Source organism: Furipterus horrens, unplaced genomic scaffold (assembly GCF_987537825.1).
Source record: "Furipterus horrens unplaced genomic scaffold, mFurHor1.1.pri manual_scaffold_5, whole genome shotgun sequence".
Taxonomy (NCBI): domain Eukaryota; kingdom Metazoa; phylum Chordata; class Mammalia; order Chiroptera; family Furipteridae; genus Furipterus; species Furipterus horrens.
Genome location: NW_028327175.1, coordinates 154,329,407 through 154,349,878, shown reverse-complemented (window position 1 = coordinate 154,349,878; position 20,472 = coordinate 154,329,407). Strand labels below are relative to the sequence as shown.

Genomic DNA, 20,472 nt, shown 5'->3' with positions numbered 1-20,472 from the left:
GTTAACTCCACACTGCTGATGACAAAGAGCGAGTTGTAATCCTCATCACCGCCGGGGTTGAGCCAGAGCAGACAGAAAATCGTCATTTGCTCGTCGGAAACTTGTGAGGTTACAGCCTCTGCTTCGTGTTGTGGTGTTGGCTTTTCTTCCTATACAATGACGGCGCTCTGCAAGTGATCTCAGAATGCTCGGTTTGAGAGCCGTTTGCCTGTGATTTTCGAAGACTTAAATAGTATTTAGGATAGATTAAAAATACTCCTCAAGAACAAAATGGAAATGTCAGCTATACTTCTTGACCTTTAAAGCTGGGTCGTGGATTTCTGAGATTTAAAGATACTTTAAAATTCTCAAGAACAAAGTACGGTTTGTATTTTTCTGCTTCCCTTTTCTTTTGTCTTAATTTACATTTGGTTTTGCTTCTCAGTTTTAGGAATTAAGGTCATTGCCTTTTATAGATCTAGCCTTAGTGTTCTTAGCTTTAAGAATTTTCAACTATTTCATTTCTTTAGAAAGAGGTTTATTGTGTGGGTAATTTCATAACACTGTAAAAAGATTTTAAGAACTAGAGTTTGTTTACAAAAAGATATTTCCGATTATGGTTTTTAGAATATAATGTTTTAAGTGAGGGGTGTTTTCTGAGTTTCTTTTGTGTGTGTGTGTGTGTGTTTGTGTGAATGTGTGTGTGTGTGGTGTATTCCCATCCCCACCCCCAACTTGTTTGCTAACAGTATCGTGTTTTTCAATAGACCTGCTTGGGTGGGAATTTGGACTTTGTTCTTTCAACTCACTCCAGTTCCGCTTTTTTTTTTTTTTACTTCTAAAATGTTGCTTAGATTGTTTTCTGCTTCAGTATTTTCCTTTAGTGAGATTTATGCCAGATTTTTGTAGTTAATGAGCTCACGTTTTTTACTTGGAAAAGAAATTGTTAAATGTTAACCGGAGATAGTTAGAAACTCAGACTGCAGACATAAACTCCATGATTTTCCAGTTCAGTGTTAAATGGTGAGCTTTGACATGGTTTGTTTGAGCAGCTGAGTTATGTTGGAGAGCTGTAGCTGATTTATTTTAAAAATGTTTTTTCGAGGAGGGCTCATCTGTTTGCCTCTTCCTCATGTTAATGGAATGTGGTGTAGCATGGAGCCCCAAACAGGATACAGTTGTTCTTAAGCATTCTTCCTATAGCGTGGTAGGCCCTACTAGCAACGCAGGCTCTCAATTTAGTTATTTATTTTGGCTGTAGATTATTTTTAAAATATGGTTAACACCGACAGAGGACCTTAAAAGAACTCTTAATTTAGTGATAAAATGAAAAAGTATCGTTTCAACCACGAGTAGTCAATTTTAAATTAATAATTTTAATTTGGATTTTCCAAGGTTTTTATCAATTGGAAATAACAGGGATTTTTCTTTTCTTTTTTTTTTTTAATTAGGGTCATCCTACTGTGACTTCCTTCAGATGGTAACTCATTGCTTCCCCTTGGGCTATGGAGGTTCCTCATAGAATGATACATCTTTCCTGTCTTTAATTACTTAGTTATGCACCAGTTCTAGTTTCTTTACATTCCAGTCGCCTATACCGATGAAATACTCAGTACAGATTCATAAAAGCTGGAGAATTCATTCACTTTTATATAAACATTTGAAAAATTGTAATTTTTCCATAAAGTAGGAACCAGTCACACAATTTCAGGGTTTCTCGTTTAATCTATACTGAAATGTTTCTATAACAAGTATTATAAAAATAACGACCTTGGTAGGAACATATTTGTAGTTTAAATATAATTGCATATTTAAAATTTGCAAGTCGTGGCCTTATTTTCTATTTAAGAAGCCTGGCATACTTTTGACCTCCATGTGTACATGATTGTTAAACATTCATGTATCGGTAATAGAACATTATAAAATAGTTTTTTTTTTTAACATTTCTGGTAGCTAAATTCTGCCTTATTATGAGAAATTTGTTTTAATTTTGGCCTAGAAACTAAATATTTTCTGTAACTCAGTGATTTAAATTATAAGTTAGCCTGTTGAAATTGACCCTTCAAGCTCTTGACCTAATGTTAAAAAGCGGAGTTGAGATATTCTCTTCACAATGTTTTCATATTATAAAATGACTGGGTCTCATAGGAAATGAAAAACACGAACACCTGTATTACTTGCATAAGAAGGAGGCACTCAAAAGAATACTTTTTCCCCCCAATGCTTCTTAATTGAATTGTGTCTTTTAGTCATTTAGATAATACCTTTTGTGGACTTTTGCTAACCTTCATGAGTTGACCTGACACAGTACTATTTGGAAAGAAATAGAGCATTTAATAAAGTTCAAAGATTAGAAGTTCTGCAGATGGTTCTATTGTTTTCTAGTTGACTAGAAACTAAACAAAGATTATATATATGAAAATGTTACATATTTCAAGTCAATCAGTCACATACTGGTAGACATTTTAGAGTCTAAATAAAATGAGGGCTCTTGGGTAACCTAAAAACTTGGAGACACCCTTAGGAAAAATTATGAATAGGACTTTATGAAATGGTAATTTTAGGGATTTAGTTTTGATAAATGGAAATGTTAAATGGCAACAGTAGTAACTAAATAATGGTGGGGGATGCCTGTTTTGAAAATGTAATTTCTAACCTAAATAAAAATACTTCTGATGCACATGTAGTACAGTGACTTAAAAGGTTAGCCCTAGGACAAGAGAAGGAGGGTCTTAATGTGATTCTATTCAATTTTTTTTTCATAAATACTGAACATTTAAGTGGGAATTTAAGAATTACCTCATGTTTGAATTAAGTAAGAGGTTATTGCTTATTTTATAAGTTGTATGGATAGTGTAGAAATAAGGCATACTTTTAAATGTATATTCTCTTGGTTTTAGCATACATATTTGCTAGGCTCCTCAATGAATTGAAAGCTTTTTAAAGGAATTTCATAAATATAGAAATTAACCCCTTAAAAGCCACTCTAAGGGTCTTGAAAAGTTTTTCCTCAGAGTGTATATTGAGATTAGCAAGATGTTAGATTTAAGACATAATAAGACAAGGGGGAAAGACTATGGCTTTTGGATCTCCTGGGGATTTTTACTGTCTGTGCTTTGGTGGAGTAAGTTAACTTGTAGCAAGAAAGATTTCTCCATTTCATACAAGTAATTTGAAAACTGGGTTGTTAATTCCATTTTCCAAACTTAGATTCTTTTTATAGTAAAAGAACTGTTTGTAAGATGGTGGAATTTTGTTTTAATTTTTAAGTTTCAGGACAGTATTAGGAATATAAAACACTTGGTTTCTATACAGGCTGCTTCCACTTCGAAAGTGAGGGTGATAGTCATTTAACAAAATGCATGCATAATACCTTTATTTCCTTCCTCTTCGTCTCCTGCCTCCCTCACTCCCTCCCCCACCTCAAGGTGTGGGTGAAATCCTTTATGTAAACGATGAGTCTTTAAAATAATCAAATAAATATGGATTCTGCCCCTTCCCTCATTCCCCCTTTTTTAAGTAGTGGAAATCTGTAAAGACTTGACTGAAAGATGGGTTTTGTGTAATACTACTTACATCCCTCTTCTTTTCCTGCTCCCCTCCCCCATGCGGCTCTTACTGAAGCTGCTGGATTTTTATTTGTGCTTTGGGTAAGGACAGGGGCGGGGGTGGGTAGTACACTGGGCGGAGTTAGAAGACCAGATGTATCCTGATCATTGAAAATCCTTGATATGAGTGAGCCAAGAAAAAAATGACACATGTAAATTTTAACTACTCTCTTACTTAAAAATATTTTAAAGAGTTGGGGTAAATATGTTATATCTAGTCTACTTTTTCAGAAGCAACTTCTCCTTTTTTAATCTTAGCAGACATTTTTATACACGTGTATATTTAATTATATCCCTTAAATAAACTGGAGTTTAATATATTACGATTTTTCATCCTGTTTTATAAATCTGCTTTATTCCTTTTTAATAAATTCAAACTCTATTGTACAGATAAAGGCACATTACCCTGGGTTATAATGTGAAAACTAATATTAATTGGTACCCTAAAGCCATTATAATAATGACAGTAATACATTGTTTTTATATATACCCTTCATGTTTTTAGGGTAAAACCCAGAAAGTAACCATTAGAAATTTTTTTCTCTTACCAGATTTTCAAACCCCTGGTTGAAAAAAGTATACCCAGTTCAATCACTGCGGTAGAATTCCTTGTAGATAAACAACTGGATTTTTTAACTGAAGATAGTGCCTTTCAGCCCTACCAGGTAAGAAATTTTAGGTTCCTTTTAAAAATTAACTCTTCATTAATCTTCATTGATATTCATATATTCCTTTAAATACTCAATTCCAGCTAACATGGAGATGTGCAGCGTACCCAGTGCAGTGCATTGAATAAATTTTGATTACAGGGTTAATGATTCATTTATTCAACCAGTATATATATACTGAGAACTTACTATGAGCCATGCAGCATTTTGTCAATGGTAATGCACAAATGAGCACAAATAAAGTCCCTGCCATGTAAATAATATTCATTGTTAGAAAATACCGTAACTGGTTAGGTATTAGTATAAATTATTTTTGTCTCCAGCTCTAAAGGTTAAGAATTAGGTGAATCAATGTAATTAAATGAGGTTGGTGTTTACTACATGCATACATATCAGTAGTTCATTTTCTTTTTAGCTGGGCGTATTCATTTAGATTGTCATTAATTGAACAGTTCATTTTCTAACTTTCAGTTCCTAGTTGTTGCAATTAAAATAGAAATACATTTAATTGGAAAAACATTTTTTAGAAGGCTTTTAGATTTAGATCATTTGAAGAAATGCATTGAAAGTTGTAAGCCAAATGTTTTTTAAATTATGTAGTGAAGTTCTATCAGTTAATTTTTTAAGCGTTGAAGTAAAAATTGCACAGAAATTTGTTTTTGTATATTTGGATTTTAAAATAAATTAAATCTGTATATTTTATTGGGTTTTTAATATGTTTAAATAATATAGTAATTGCATTGAAGGAAAGAATAAGTGAACTAATTTTACTTTTTCTTAAATGGAGTTGAAAGTCAGTATTCCTATTTTATTTCAGAATAGTTACTGTTTTTCAATAATAAAATACAAAGGCATCATTTCTATGGGAAGAACATGCGCTGGAATTAATGAGCAGTAATTTGTTGGATGACAGTTATAATAAGAAATTAGTTACTTGCCTCTTCTATTAGATCTATTAAAATGAGAGAGTTTTCTCATTTAAATGTTACTTCCTATTTTAAGGTCTGCGTACATGTGCTTTGGTCTTTTCACATTATTTTTCTTATTTTGTTAAATGGCTTCATTTTTGTCCTGTTAGCTTTTGGTCTTTGTGTGTCGCCAAAAATTGTAGCAAGTCCCAGTTTAATAGTGGAGGTGTTACAGCTTTTTCCTTGGGTTTTATTTTGTTTTGTTTTCAATTGTAAATGCTGTTTAGCTTTCTATATACCTTAACTATGATTTATTTCTTTTAGTGGGAATTAGACTAAGTGAGTCCAGGTAAAGTCTCTGACTGCTGATTAGCAAGCGCTTTGGAAGTTTCACCTTGGATGTGATTTAGAGAAGTGAAATCATTATGTAGAAATTACTTTAGAAAATAAAAAGAAACCTTTTTGCTAGGTGGTTTAATATCTACAACATCTTAATTAAAAATTGTAATGATTGAAGGAATACTAACATTTCATAGGTTTGTGGGGTTTTTAACATTTTTAAACTGTTTTAGATTCTGATAATTTTTATCATTTTATTAAACATAAAGGCGCACAAGAGCTAGTCTTATTTGTTTTGGTGAATTTTATGATTGTCTTTGTTAGTAAGCTACTTATACTGTTGCTCTGCTAGTATAGGTAAGCTGACCTATGACCTAAAGGGATGCTATATCTTCTACAGGTAAAGTGATTCTCTTGACATTTTAACCATTTGTGTTTCAGGAATTATGTAACTTTGTAGTTCTTAGGAATTGGAAAGACTAAGAACATTTGATTTAGGATCCAGCAGATCTTTATAATTTCTTATAGTTTTAAAGTAATAGATAGTTTACAATAGAGCTTTTTTATGTGTGCTTTAATTTTATATTTAGTATCTTTAATCAGATTAAGAATTATGTATATAATAGACTCCGGCTATAACGTTTTGAATGAAAATTTACTCCAGAGACCTAAGATGACTCAGTCTAGTTTTTAAAAAATATTTAGTTAAATGGATTTGTTAACATATTAGACACATTCTAGGTAAAGGAACCAATTTTAGAGTTAATATTATTAAAATGGCTTTATTCCAGAATGCTTTTCTCTAACCAGTTGTCCAAACAGTAGTCCTTGGCATCTTAAAACATGGCAGCTGTTAACGAGCATAGATTTGGTAAATAGTGTCTCAACATATCTCAACCTGAGGGTAATCCCATGTAAATCAGAAGGGTTTGGAGAAAATTGAACAAGTTTTATAAACGGTCTCCTATTTTTCTACTTTAAATTTCAAGAGGCAATTTCTTCTGAATCTGAATGTTAATTGTCTGTTATACATAGATTTACTAAGTGTGATGAGGAAAAATCCTCTTTGGAAATGGCCTTTGTGTATACAGTGATGAGCTCTCACATAAGTATTGCTTTTAAAATTCCCACAAATGATGCTTTGCTGTGAATCTAATTAAATGTGTTTGTAGTGGGAATTTCCATCTATCCATCTTCCTGCTTGAGTTCTCAGCATTTTATTCTGTAGAAGTAAGCTCCCTTTAGTTTCTTTATAGTTGCACAGCCCTGTTTTTTAATATATCAGAATGATAACATACTATAAAGTAGTGATTAGGAAATAGATGACACAGATTTAGTAAAGATATTTTCACTTTTAGGTCACTGGTTTGAGTCCTACACTTATCTCTCTGAATGATTTCAATGCATTGAATATCAGATGGCATGTATTAAGTTAGTTGATTTAGTCAGTCTTTTAGGTGACATGTAGTTGGATTTGTGATGCAGCCATAGATTGTAGTTTTCCATAGTTTGAAAAGAAAGTTGAATAAACAGAAAAATCAAACCAACATCTTAAAGAAAATACAATCTATGCATATTAGCAACTGAAGCAGCATACCAGTAGTTCTATTTTTTAATTCCTTATGCACACAAATGAGTTTCTGCTTCCGCCTTTTAGATTTCCTGATCTTGTCTGGCTGCAGTTAACTTTCTTTGAAGTAAAGCGGTAAGGGAAAAGAGCAGAAGTAGGAGAGAACTCCACAGATTCTACTTTATCTAGCTGGGAAAAAAGAAGAAAACCATATAATTGATTCTTAAAGATGCCTTTTATAGTTCTGGGCTTGTTTTTTGTCATTTGATTTATTACGGTTTCTTCAGTATTGTTGCTGTACTTTGGAGGGTAATTACAGAAAATTTTAAAAATGTTTCCATTTTGATCAAATTCATATAAGAAACAGTTCATAATGAACTTTTAGCATGATTTTGAAATAATCTTATCCTGGATTTTGGCTTCTGGCCGTGCACACCTACAGTATTCAGGTTGGTTGCTTCATAGAAGATACAGAAATTGTACGACTAATATCAGTTCATTTGGGTTAATCTGCTTTATTAGTCCAGTATTTCCCAGGGATTACAATCCTCTTTGCTTTTAAAATATTTAATTAATTTATTTCTTAGAAAGAGGGGAAGGGAGAGAGGAAGAGAAATGTTGAGTGTGAGAGAACATTGATTGGTTGACTTTTGTAACTGTCCCAACCAGGGACCCAACCATGTGCACTAACCAGGAATCAAACTTGTGACCTTTCGCTTTGCAGGAGAATGTCCAGCCAACTGAGCTACACTGGTCAGGGCCTCTTTGCTTTTCAGAATAATGGAGGCATAGTACAAAGGGCATTAGTTTAAAACCATTAGAGATTTGAAGCAGAATGTGCCTGTTTAAAATTATACTTTATCTTATTATAGTTTAAAAATTCATTGTAGTTTTTCACTAGAATAAAGTAGAATCATCCTGGATCTGAAGGAATGATCCTGTCTGAAGTTCTGAATTGTAATAAGCTGATAAAGTTTAGAAATAAGACTATTAATACTACAGAGTCTACCATTATAGAATATAGACATTGAACTACTTTACTAAACATAGATATAGTAGTGTGCTGTAAATTGCTGGTTGAAGGAAAAAGAATGGGTGGAGCAACCCTTAGTGTTTTCTTATCGCCTTACATTATTTAGTTAATGCATGTGTGTGGACTGTATCAGATCTGTATATCTCTTCATTCTGTAGTCCTTCAGAGATAATGTATTTTTTCCTTCTGAATTTTTGTTACTGTCCTATGGAGTCTGGAATTGTTTCACAACCAAGATGAGATAATATGAGATGAAATTTAGCCCTCAATCAGCCAAGGTAAACAATTAACTGGTTGTTTATTACTAGCCAGATGTTGTATTGTGAACTAAATTAAATATCTGACATAGGTGAGCCACTGACAAGTTTAAAAATCTTGTTGCTAGTAATTTGTCTTAAAAGCACATTTATTCCCTGGGGTACTAAGATGATACTGCTAATAGTTTACAGACGGAAACAAACAGAACTTCATGTTAGTATTGTTTTGGTGGGTAGAAAAAATACTTTTTCTTTACTGTCACTTCAGTTTGTAGTAACAAATATGTCACTTTAGAGCATTATAAAACTATAGCATTCCTATAGAGGAAATGGAAATTTGACCTGGTCCAGGATTTATTAATGTAGTTATGTAAATGTTTCTGTCCCAGAATTCCTCTGATTTGTTTTCCTTTCTTTCTGGTATCAAATTACTACTCCTCCATTAACTTTACTAAAAGAATAAAATAGACTTCCAGAAACTGCCCAGCAAATTGTTGCTATTTTTTTAAAGATAAAAATTAGGTTTTCTTTCTTTTTTTTTTTTTTTCAATGATGGTTAAACTTGATATTAGGAGAGATGTATGGTAGGAATTTGTAAGAAACACTGGAAGCACATCTCCTATGAGGATATGGGAATGGAACGTGCCCACACTCCCATATGGCCATGAATGAGAGGACCTGCATTGCAGTTGTGATAAGAGAAACAGACCCAGAGGAGAGAAGAAGGAGCTAGAGTTCTTGGTGTTCCACTGTTGACTCACTTGATTCCCCCCCCCGCCCCGCCCCCCAAAAGAAATCTTTAAATGGAAATTTCATGCTTAGGCCCTACATCCCTTTGTCAGGCCTTGGAAACATCCCAACTGACTTTATTCATTTGCAGTTATTTAAATTCTGTGGTTTTCCCATTCACAACATCCTGCTAGTTGCTTCATGGTTTTTAAGTTGATAAGTCTTTTTGGTTGTTTTTTTTTTTTTCCCAAAGAATGTATATTGTAATTCATGATAAGAACTTGTATAAAAACAATTTTCTTGAATATTTTGATTTAAGTGGTCAAAATACATAGTAAAAACTCCAAGAATACAAAAAAAGAAGTTGCTAAAGACTGAAATGGTTAAAGAAGTCTGATGAAGGAGGTAAAATTTGAATGGAGATGGAAGTCAAAGGAAGGGAAGCTAAGGCAGACATTTGACAGAAAGGACAACATGATCAGTGATAAGAGGAGGTTGATTTTAGGGCAAGGTAGAATATCGGCCTAGCTAGAGAAGAGAGTTTGATTTTGAATAATAGACATCATCCTAAATAAATAAGTATTCTGGGGTCAGAAAAAAAAGGTAAATGATTGCTAAGTACAGTTACTAAATGGCTTTTATCTTGTAGGCCATATGAATCATTGGAAGTTTTAAGCAAGCGAGTAACAAAATTTTCTCCATAAGTGGCATCTGTTTTGAAATATATCAGAAGCAGCTAACTGATTGGGTCTTTACTAGAGTCTTTTATCCTAGAGAATCATCAGTGTAGCACAATTTAAGAGCATGAATTTTGAAGTCAATTCATGCAGACATGGTTTAAAATTCTAGCTTTTTTTGTTAGTTTGTGACATTGGGAAAGCCTAAAGCACTCTAAGAAACTGTTTCCTCATCTATAAGGTAAACCATACTATCTACCTCAGAGTTGTATGAAGAGTAAATAAAATGATATATTAAAGAGCTTATTAAACTCTTTGTACTGTACGCCGCAACTGTTGAACACTACTCTGCCACCACTGGGCCTCCTGCTTTTAACAATCTTGTTTGTTTTTTTCCGGAACTCTTGCTGTTCTTTCTGCAGTTGGTGCTAAATAAACTTCATCGCTGTCAGTACAAAGTATGGTCAATGTAAAACAGAACATGTCTTCATAGTAGTGTTCCTTCTTCTTTGTCCCCCTTTTAAGAAGTGTATTTAGATAAGATTCCATGGTGACTTCTTAAAACTATTATTTGAAGAAAATGATAATAAAAAGGTGCAGAACCCTAATGTGTTACCTTCCACAAAACACCTTTTTTTCCCCCCAAGGGAGAAGCATAAGCTCCATTTGCTGCTGGTAGTTATTTTTATTTCAAAAAGTATAAATGATATTCAAGCAGGTTACAGAATTGTTTTTGGTGGTGGGTTGTTTGTTTGTTTGTTTGTTTTGTTGGTTTGGCTTTGGACTAATAAGGCCATGTTGGATGAGTGCTAACAGTTTGGAAGTCCTTGAAGCGTTGAATGAGAATAGAACTAAATGACCTTTGAAGCACCTTTCAGAGGATCTCAGAACATTTTGGACCATAATTCTGTGAACTTGCTCAAGGTGGAGAAAACAATCATTTCTGAGCAATGTTAATTTAATCAGGTTAAATTCTTGACTGTTTTAGTCCCAGGGATAAGACACATCAAACCTAAATCTAGGTTTATCTAGAGGACTATTGAGTTAGGCAGTGCCGATGCAAACCATAATTATGCAAAATTATAATAACAGGATTGTTTGGATTAATAGTACTTAATGAGAGCTTTCCATTCTGTACTTTTGTATATCTGTTTCTGAATTGTATTTTGACAGAAGTTGAGCACATTCTCAGTTAATCCCTAAGTTTTTATATGCATCTCCCTTTATTTTACTTTGCCTTCATATTAGCATTTGACTGAAACCTAGAGGGGCCTTATTACCATAAAATCATTAAAAATGAGAAATGTGAGGTTGAAGAATGATATATACTGTGCCAAGAGTTAAAAAAAAAATAGAGGCTCATGGACATAACTGTGAACTGACTGCTGGTGGATTATTGGCTTGGTAGGTTCAGCATCTGCGGGGAGGCGTTGGCCTGAGGGTGGTCTAGAAGATGAGGCCAGAGCAGGAAGCTACTATTGTGTGGTACTTGGCTTTATTCCATCTCCACTCAAAAATGACAGCTTTGCAATAGTGGAACCAAACTGAAGCCTAAAAAGTAGAATGGACTATTAGAAAAGGGGAACCAGTAACTAAAACAGTCATTGTACTTCCTTATTTAAGTAGGCTTTTAAAAAATTTAAAGTTGCTACATCACGTTTTAATATTCAGTAAATTTTGCTGTGTACTCTGTTTAAGTATTCCTTTTATCTCCCACCTGCCTGATTTTATATAGCCATAATTTCAAAGGTAGTTATGAAACATATATATTTAGGTCCCATAAATCCAGTTATGTTGATTTACCCCAAATGCATATCTGCTGCCATTAAAAAGGGAGTTCTTCATTTGTAAAAATTGGTTGCAAAACTTGTGTGTTGAAAATGTATCCATGGAGTCCAGGAACATGTTATTTTGACTGAAATTTGGCCCCAGTATGAGCTGCTCTGCAATATTCAGATTAAAAACATTCATAAGTCACAGTCTGCAATAGTTCTCTCCTGGTACCAAATCTGTCGTGATCATATGCTGAAAAATCTGCCAGTCTCTTTTTAATTTTTTGTACCTGCTGTTACGAATTTAAAGTATGTGAAATTATGTTGTAGACATCAGATTTCAAATATTCTAAGCCATAGCTAGTTACCATTGAAAAAGATTTTCTGGTTTCTCTCAGTCAAAATGAGTTCATAATTTTTATTTATTCCTTTTTTCCAATTGCAAATTCTTACGTAAGCATCATCATAGTAGTCAAAATCTCATCTTAGTTTGTTTACATTTATAAAGTTAAACAATTTCCAAAATATTTTCATGTGCATTATATCAGTTAATTTTTTTTGTTAGCCTTATGAGGAAAACAGATTGTATTATTATCTTAGTTTTGTGTAATGCTTTCAAGCTGTATTAATTTATTTAATCAACACAAGTTTTCGAGACGTGTAATTTATAAATGAATAGGTTGCAGAAATAGAAACCCACTTAAATCAGATTAAATTTTTAAAGGGTGTGGATATTATAAAGATTTAACAGGCAATATCATGGACATCGGCCATCCATAGCAGGAAAGTACAGCTGACCCTTACTCGAAATGGAATTAGGCACTACAAAGTAAGGAACTCAGGTCACGTATTCTATCCCTTCTTACCCCCTTCCTCAATCTCCTTTCTGCAGAAAGGTTTCTTCTGCTTACTCATAAGTTTTGTTTCTCATCATACTAGTTTCCATGTGACTTTTGTGTATCAGTTTGGATTCTCCCATCTCCCTCTTCCTTCCACCTTACAAGATCTTTTAGATCTAATATTTGTGTTTCTTAGTGAAAGCAGAGATAGAGTATAGGGGAATGGAAGGCTTTGAAAGGAGAAGTAAGAAATATAAGGTAGAGAGAGAATATATGACAGCAATTTTTATGGACAAAGAAAGTAAGATTTAGGGAAGTTGGCATCTAAGTTCACACAGCTGGTGGTAACCCAAACAGAACTTGAACCAAAAACTTTAGAATCCAAGATATTTCTACTATACCAACCTGCCTTTGGGAGCCATCAAATGGGAAGTGTCTTATTTGCACATCATTCTTTTGTTTGGCATTTTATTTTTCTCAGAGTTGATACCTTTCCTAAATATACAATTAATTTTTCCCTTAATTGTGTTGCCTGCACAATTACCCTGGACTTTCAAACACTGGCATCAAATTATACTTCAGAACTTTCATTTTCAAACTCATTTATTTGTTCCTTAGAGAATTCAAACAGATGAAAATGTTTTGCACTCTGTATTTTCTCAGCTGCCTAGTTTTTCTGTTGTGCATTCAGGTATCTTGAAGTCCTAGATTTGCTTAAAGTTAAAATTGAAAAATAATTACTTTAAAATGAAGCCCTTTCAACCTCTTGTCTAAAGGATTGTCTCTGAAATCCAAGTCTTCCTAGGCTTCAGACTAAAGGCAAACAGTGTTAGGCCTTTGTCAATAAATGATAAGGATTGGGGGCTATTTATTCAGATATTTGAGGGCCTCCTGTTTTATATTCAGGAAGACAAATACTCTGCCTTCAAACACAGATACAAAATTAGAAATATAACTAGGCAAGATGTAGTTAAGTAGCAATCACCAGGGAGGCATAAAGAATCCACCCTGGGTGTCGGAGAGATACAGAAGGGGGAATATCTGTATTAACTTGTCTCCAAATGAATATAAATTAGTTAAGCCACTAGGACTGCAGGACTGATTAAGTATATGAAATCAAATGAATAAGCAGAATGGGAATTGGATGATCCCCTTGCGGAAACCCTAACTATACCTTTCCAGCGAAGGTGGAATGGTGATGAGAAGGAGCCTTTTTTAGTTGGGCTAGCTACCTGAGTGACCTCAACCTCATTGTCCTCATGGAATAGTGAATAAAGGACATCTGTTGGAAAGAAGCAAACCATGAAACTTTAACCATTTAAGTAACAATTTAGTGACTTTAAGTACATTCACAATGTACAACCGTTAACACTTTCTTCATTATCCCCAACAGAAACTCTGTGTTCATTAAACACTAACTACGCATTTCTCAATACCCTCATCTCCCCGGACCTTGGTAATTAATATCTGGTCTGCTTTCTTGGTCTATACTTTATTTGCCTGTTCTAGATACTGCACATAAATAGAATTAATTATACAGTACTTGTTTTGTTTTTGACTGGCTTATTACACTTTAATGTCTTTTAAGTTTCACCCATGTATATAGCATGTCAGAATTTTCTTTTATGGCTGAATAATATTCTGCTTTATGTATATTCTATATTTTGTTTATTCATCTATTGATGTGCATTTGGGTTGTTTCTACCTCTTGGCTGTTGTGAATAAGGCTGCTATATGAACATTGTTACAAAAATACATGTTTTGAGTCTTGCCTTTCAATTCTTAAGGGTATAGACATCTGAGAATGGAATTGCCAGTAGCATTTGGAAATTTATGTTTTACGTTTTGAGGGAGAACCAAACTCTTTTCAACAGTGTCTGTACCATTTTACATTCTCACTTACAGGAGTTCCAATTTCTCAATATCTAAGAATACTTGTTGCTTTTTATTTTCTTAATAGCCATCCTGAAGGTCGTGAAGTTCTTTGCCCATATTTTAGTTGTTGTTGTTGTTTTTTTTGTTGTTGTTGACTTGAGTATTATCAATCTCTTATCAGATAGTTGCTTTGCAAATATTTTCTCCCATTCTTTGGGGTTTTTCCTCTAATTAAAAAAAAATAAAACCTTAATTTTTTAAAGTTTCTTAATAGTTTTTGTTTTCCTTACCTGAGGATAGTTTTTATTGGTTTTAGAGAAAGAGAAAGGGGAAGAAATCGAGAGAGACAGACAGAAACATTGATGTGAGAGAGAAACTGCAATCAGTTTCCTTCTGTATGCGCCCTGTTTGCGATCAAACCAGCAGCCTAGGTAGGTGCCCTGACCAGGAATTGAACTTGTAACCTTATTGGTGTACAGGATGACGCTTCACCTAACTGAACCACCTGGCCAGGGCATAATAGGTTTTTTTGTTTTGGGTTCTTTTTTTACATATAAAGATTTTTAAGTTTGATGAAGTATGATTAACCTATTTTTTCTTTTGTTGCCTATGCTTATGGTATCATAGCTGAGAAATTATTACCAAGTTCAATGCCATGAAAAATAGCACCTAAGCATTTTATAGTTTTAGTTCTTACATATGTTTAAGTTTCTGAATCATTTTAAATTAATTTTTAATATGGTTATAAGGTAAGGGTCCAACTTAATTATTTCTTGTGTGGATATCCAAGTTTCCAAAACCATATATTGAAAAGATTTATCCTTTCCCAATTGAATAGCCTTGGCACCCCTGTTGAAAATCAGTTGACCATTTATTCCAGAATTTATTTCTAAGCTCTCTATTCTATTTTGTTAGTCAGTATGTCTGTTCTTACGCTTGTACCACAGTTTTAATTACTTGGGGTACCATTTTATTTCAGTTCTCTACAGCTGTATAATTTGTCCAGATGATTGTTAACTCTAAAGATAAATCGTATTAAAGTATACTATTTGGCTTAACTATTAAATTTCTGAAGCACCTGATCAGTCTTTGGAGTATAACTCCTGTCATGTAAATTAATAGGCACAAGCCTGCCTTTTAGGAAGGTATGTTTTTAAGATTCAAGGGAAAAAAATACAATGATTGTTGAACTATAATGTTCCAGTCACTTTGCTAGATACTGAGAATTTAAAGAAAGAATACTTGAATCTCTTTCAGATCATTTGCCTTTTTCTTTTTCTTAGTTTTATTTTTTCTCAGAAGGCAAAGGGTTTAGAAGATGGGAAAAATATAAGGAAAGTAACAGTTTCTGAATAGGGGATTGTCTTAGAATTCTTCATAGAAACAAAACTATTAAGATAAGTGTGCCTGCAAGCATTTTGTGTTGAGAGAAAGGAAGTGTGTGTGGGGGGGGGTGCAGTTTTTAAGGAATTGACTCATAATTTTGTATGCTGACAAATGTAAAATCCATAGGGCAGAGCAGCAGTCTGGAAATACTGGCAACAGTGTAAATAAACACTAGGCTGGCTGGAGGCAGAATTCTTTCTCTTTGCTGGGCCTCATTCTTTTTTCTTGAGTCCTTCAACTGATTCAGTGAAGCCCACACACATTATGGAGAGTAATCTGCTTTACTCAGTCTACTGATTGAAATGTTAGTCACATCTAAAAGAATACCTTCACAGCAACATCTAGACTGATGTTTAGTGAAACAGCTGGATACCATAGCCTAGCAAAACTTACACACAAAATTAACAGGTGCTACTGAAATTTGGTTCTTTGCTTTGTAGTCAGTGTAGGATGGTAGGCATCTCTGGCTTTGGCACAGTTAAATAAATGTCTGTGTTTCTCAGTCCTTATGTCAACGGTGAAACCATCCCCACACATTTTTGGTACCCCCCCCCCGCCCTTTTATTTAGAGTAAGTTCACAGTAGATTAAGATGACTGAAAATGGAAGTCTTCAAAGCAGTCTTGTCAAGTCAGTTTAGGAGAGAAGAGGTCAACAGACTGCGGCCTACCAGTTGCTGCCAGTACCCTAAATGTGACAAAGTATTATTATTTTTTTCTGAACGTTACTATAGCTCTACTTTCCTCTTGAATCTTGATACTGTGAAGTTTTCTTCTGGCTGTCTTATGATCCCTTACCAATTCAGGCTAAATCCAGATGAAAATTTTTATATCACTCATACATTCTCTGTGATCTTTAGATCAAGTTATTTAATAAAAGTTATATAATTTATATAAATGGGTTACATGTTTGTCATATTTGTACTTAAGGAGGGATATTTACATATCTCAAATTCATAAGTGATACTTTAAAAAAAAGTCCAGTGCTTTTCTAAATGTTTTTTTTTTGCCTTAGAGTCAGGTATTTTGCTGGGAAATAACAACATGTTCTTGTTCCCAGTTAACAACCCTTTCTCCCTCTGCCATTTATTCAATAGTCAGTTTTGGAAATAGAAAATTCTGTATAACAGAGATGAATAAAAAATCTAGATACATAAGGCCTTCTCACATACAAGGGGGAACCCAACAAAACCCAGCATTTATTTATAAAAAATTGTGTTTATTCTTAAAACTTTAAACTTCAGTCACCTTCGAAGTATTCTCCATATGATGCAATACACCTATCAAGGACATTTTTTCCACTGCTCAAAACAGTTGTTGAACTTGTTGATTGTGATGCCTTTTAGTCCTTGTGCCATTTTTTGTTTCACCTCTTCCACATCGGCAAAACGTTTCCCTTTGAGGACTTTTTCATCCCAGGGAAACAAACAAAAAAAGTCTCTCAGGGTGTGATCAGGTGAATATGGAGGGTGAAGCCAGGGGGACTTTATGACGGCTTTGATCAAAAACTGCTGAACACTCAGCGTGGTGTGGGCAAGTGCATTCGTAAGTCACCCATCATGAAACGGGCAAATGCTTTGAAAGATTCCTCAAAAAAACATTTACTGAAGCCAAGCGTAGCCTCTCACAACAACACCAGCTGGTACACTGATACAGATGGGTTCCTAGAACACTCACCTAGCAGGGGAAGCATGTGCCACCAGGGGCCCACCCTCTGGAAGATAATTCCATTTTTTGTTGTTGTTGTTGTTGTTGTTACCCCCTTTATATATACTATAATCTGCAAGCTTAACAATCTTTAAGACATTACTCAGTATGTGAACTTCTAAAATTTAGTACGTACTTGAACCACCTCAGAAGGATGGGTTTATATTGTTTTGTCTACATTCATTCCTGTTTTCAAGGAATTAAGTTCCATCACATACTCACAATTCCGTCCACTGCTTAACCAAACCTGTTCTTAAATTTTTTCTTAATATTTATTGCATATATGTTATGTCAGGCAAACTTGAATCAATTGGTAGCATCTGATTGGCATATTGTTAGCGTTTTGAAGGGCTGTAAACGCACTACTCTGGCCAAGAGTGTGTACCTAATGATAATCACTACCAGTACTCTAAAGAAGAGGGCCGAACTACTAATTTGTCTTCTTATTGGTTTTGATCACTCCTAAAGTATTTCTCTTCCATTCTGTCTTATTCCACAAAGAGGTATAAATAAGCATCTGTACTTATTTTTATGAATTCAGTTTGGATGATGGCACACCTTGAGTAGCTCTCTCTGCTTTATGCCCCAGAACTCCAAGGACTTCAGAGTATCTGAATTAGTCCTAATGTAATTAAAACCAAATAGCTTACAAAGTAATCAAACTTAAAAACAGAAAAGAACCAAAATCAGCACCAATATTTAAAGAATAAGTTGACAAATTATACTGATATTCTTTTTTAAGATAGTCATATCCATACATACACATAAAAAAAAATGTATCTTATGAAATGTTGGCTCTTTGTGGGGAGGCAAAAGTTTACATCCACTAAAGATACCAGAACCTGGTAGTAGAACAACAGGCCAACTTTGACTCCGATACTGAGTTCCACTCTACTGCTTACTGTCTCAAATTTTGGACAACATATATAACCACTTAGTTTTTAAATCTTTTTCATCTATAAAATTAGATATGTAATATCTGCCTCATGATAGTGTTGCTATTGTCTATGAAATAACATATATGAAAGAACTTTATACCATGTATAACTTTTGTGATAAAGAGTATGGGTATGGTAGGAGTTAAAAAATAAATGGATCTGCTTGATAAATCTCAGTTCATGATAACTTTACTTCCAAGAGACGCCCATTGGAAATCATTGTTTTGTAAAACCTGAGAAGATAAATTAGATGTCATTCACAGACTTTACCATCTCACCAGTTTTTTAGTTTTTTGTTTCTTTTCCCAGCAAAGGTACCTCTCCTATAGTATGTTAAACTTTAACTCCCGTATGCCTTTGTCTGCCTGTCACATCTACCTTTAAAGTTCTTATTTTTGAAAAGTACTACTATTTTTTGTTTCATACCCTAAAGATGCACTCCCCTTTATTGGGAGTCACTAGTCACATATGGCTATTTAAATTTAATTAAATACAAGCCAATTTAAATTTTATTTCCTCAGTTAGCAGCCACATTTCAAATACTGAAATAACCATATGTAGGACAGTGCAGATATATGTAACATTTTTATCATTGCATAAAATTTTGTTGGAAAGCCTTCCCCTAAATGCTTAACAACACTGTAGGAGAAAATTACACCCATGTATTTTGGTGTCATTGTATCATCTTATAACAGAACCCCTGGGCTGCTCCGATTGAAACAGAACCCATGGGCTGTTTAGTTAGGGGCCCGATTGCCCGCCGCCAGAATCATAACTCTGAATACCAGAGTTTGGTGAAAAGAAAAAGAATTGTTTATTTACACAAAGTCCTGCCTCCCCCTCCCAGACCTGGCCAGTCTTAGAAAGGTCAGAAACACCGTTTTCCCTACTTCCTAGGCACAGTTCAGCTTTACCAGTAGCTGCCAATCACTCAGTTCTGATTGGGGAGGTCCTTTCTGTGCTGTGGTGCCCTCCAGCTCTCAATGCAGGACCGCCTGGATTCTCAGCCTCCTTGCAAACTGCGTGGATCTCCTCTCCTTCTCAAAGCAGCCTGGCAAGAGCCTCTTCTTAAAGCAGCCTGGAGATCCCTTCTCCAAACCACATGGAGGGAGCCCACATGAGCCAGAGAGTGAGGGCGTGAGGGCCAGAGAGAGCCTGAGAGAGAGAGCCTCCTAGAGCCAGAGCCAGCCCAAAATGTCCACAGCTCCTCTCTCTCTCCCTCCCTGCCTCCTCTCTCCCCCTGAGTCCTCTCACGCAGTGGGTGTTGCAAACAGTTCTGACCATTCACAGAACCCTGCGTAGGCTCTGTCTGCTTCTTCCGTACCAGCCCACAGTCCAAGATCCCTCCCATCTTCCTGAGTCTTAGAAGTAAAGCGGGTCTTTCCAAAATGTTTCCAGCCACTAGCTCCAGGCATGCAAGGGCATCCTGAAAGCTGCTTCCTGCTCCCTATGTCCCAGCTGCAAACTCTGGGGTTTGTTTTTGGACTCCCCTGTTTCTGTAACAATCTCCCATCTCAGCAGAACCTTTAGTACCAGTCGGTATCATTTTCTATGCTCCTTTTAAGCTTCCATTTCCTAAAGGAGTTAATTCCAAATTCTACTCAGTTTCCTCCTTTTCTCTTAGTAGATGACCTTTCTCCTGCAGCACAACAGCAAGGAGGAAATTGAGGTTACAAGCAGAAAGCCCCTTAACTTCCTGTTCCTTATACCTTTCTCTGTCTCCTTTTTTCTTGTCTCAGATGTATTTCTTTTTTCTGTGACTAATTCAATTTTACAGATATTTATTGGGTACAGTTCCTAGGTACTTAAGGTATAGCTATGAACAAAACAAAACAAAAGATGCCTGCCATTGTGTAGTTTGCCTTCTACTAAGAAGAGACAGATAGCAGTCAAAATAACTATTTTAGTATATTAGAAAACAGTAAGTACTGCAGAGAAAAACAAAACCTGGCTGAAAGTGTTAGCTGGCAAGGCCCTAAAATGAAAACATTGAAAGAACAACAATGAGACAACTATTTGTAGATTACTAACAGCTGTGGTAAGGTAATAAAGGTGGATAAGTAGGGTTTTGTAGGCTATTATAAAGACTTTTTTTTTGTGCTGATTGAGATTAGAGTGGAAGCCTTTGGGGTGAGCAGAAGAAGAGTGATGTGATAAAACTACCCACCCCTCCCTAGCCAGATAATTTA

The 20,472-nt window shown here is 34.8% G+C and overlaps 1 protein-coding gene across 1 annotated transcript in view; it reads left to right on the top strand.

Moving 5' to 3' along the window:
• Window positions 1-20,472, top strand: part of JMJD1C (jumonji domain containing 1C) — a 249,856-nt gene that overhangs the window by 158,658 nt on the left and 70,726 nt on the right. Inside the window, exon 3 of the mRNA XM_090278088.1 lies at window positions 4,139-4,252. Within this exon, the coding sequence (XP_090134214.1) occupies window positions 4,139-4,252 (114 nt within the window). The remainder of the gene's footprint in view (window positions 1-4,138; window positions 4,253-20,472) is intronic.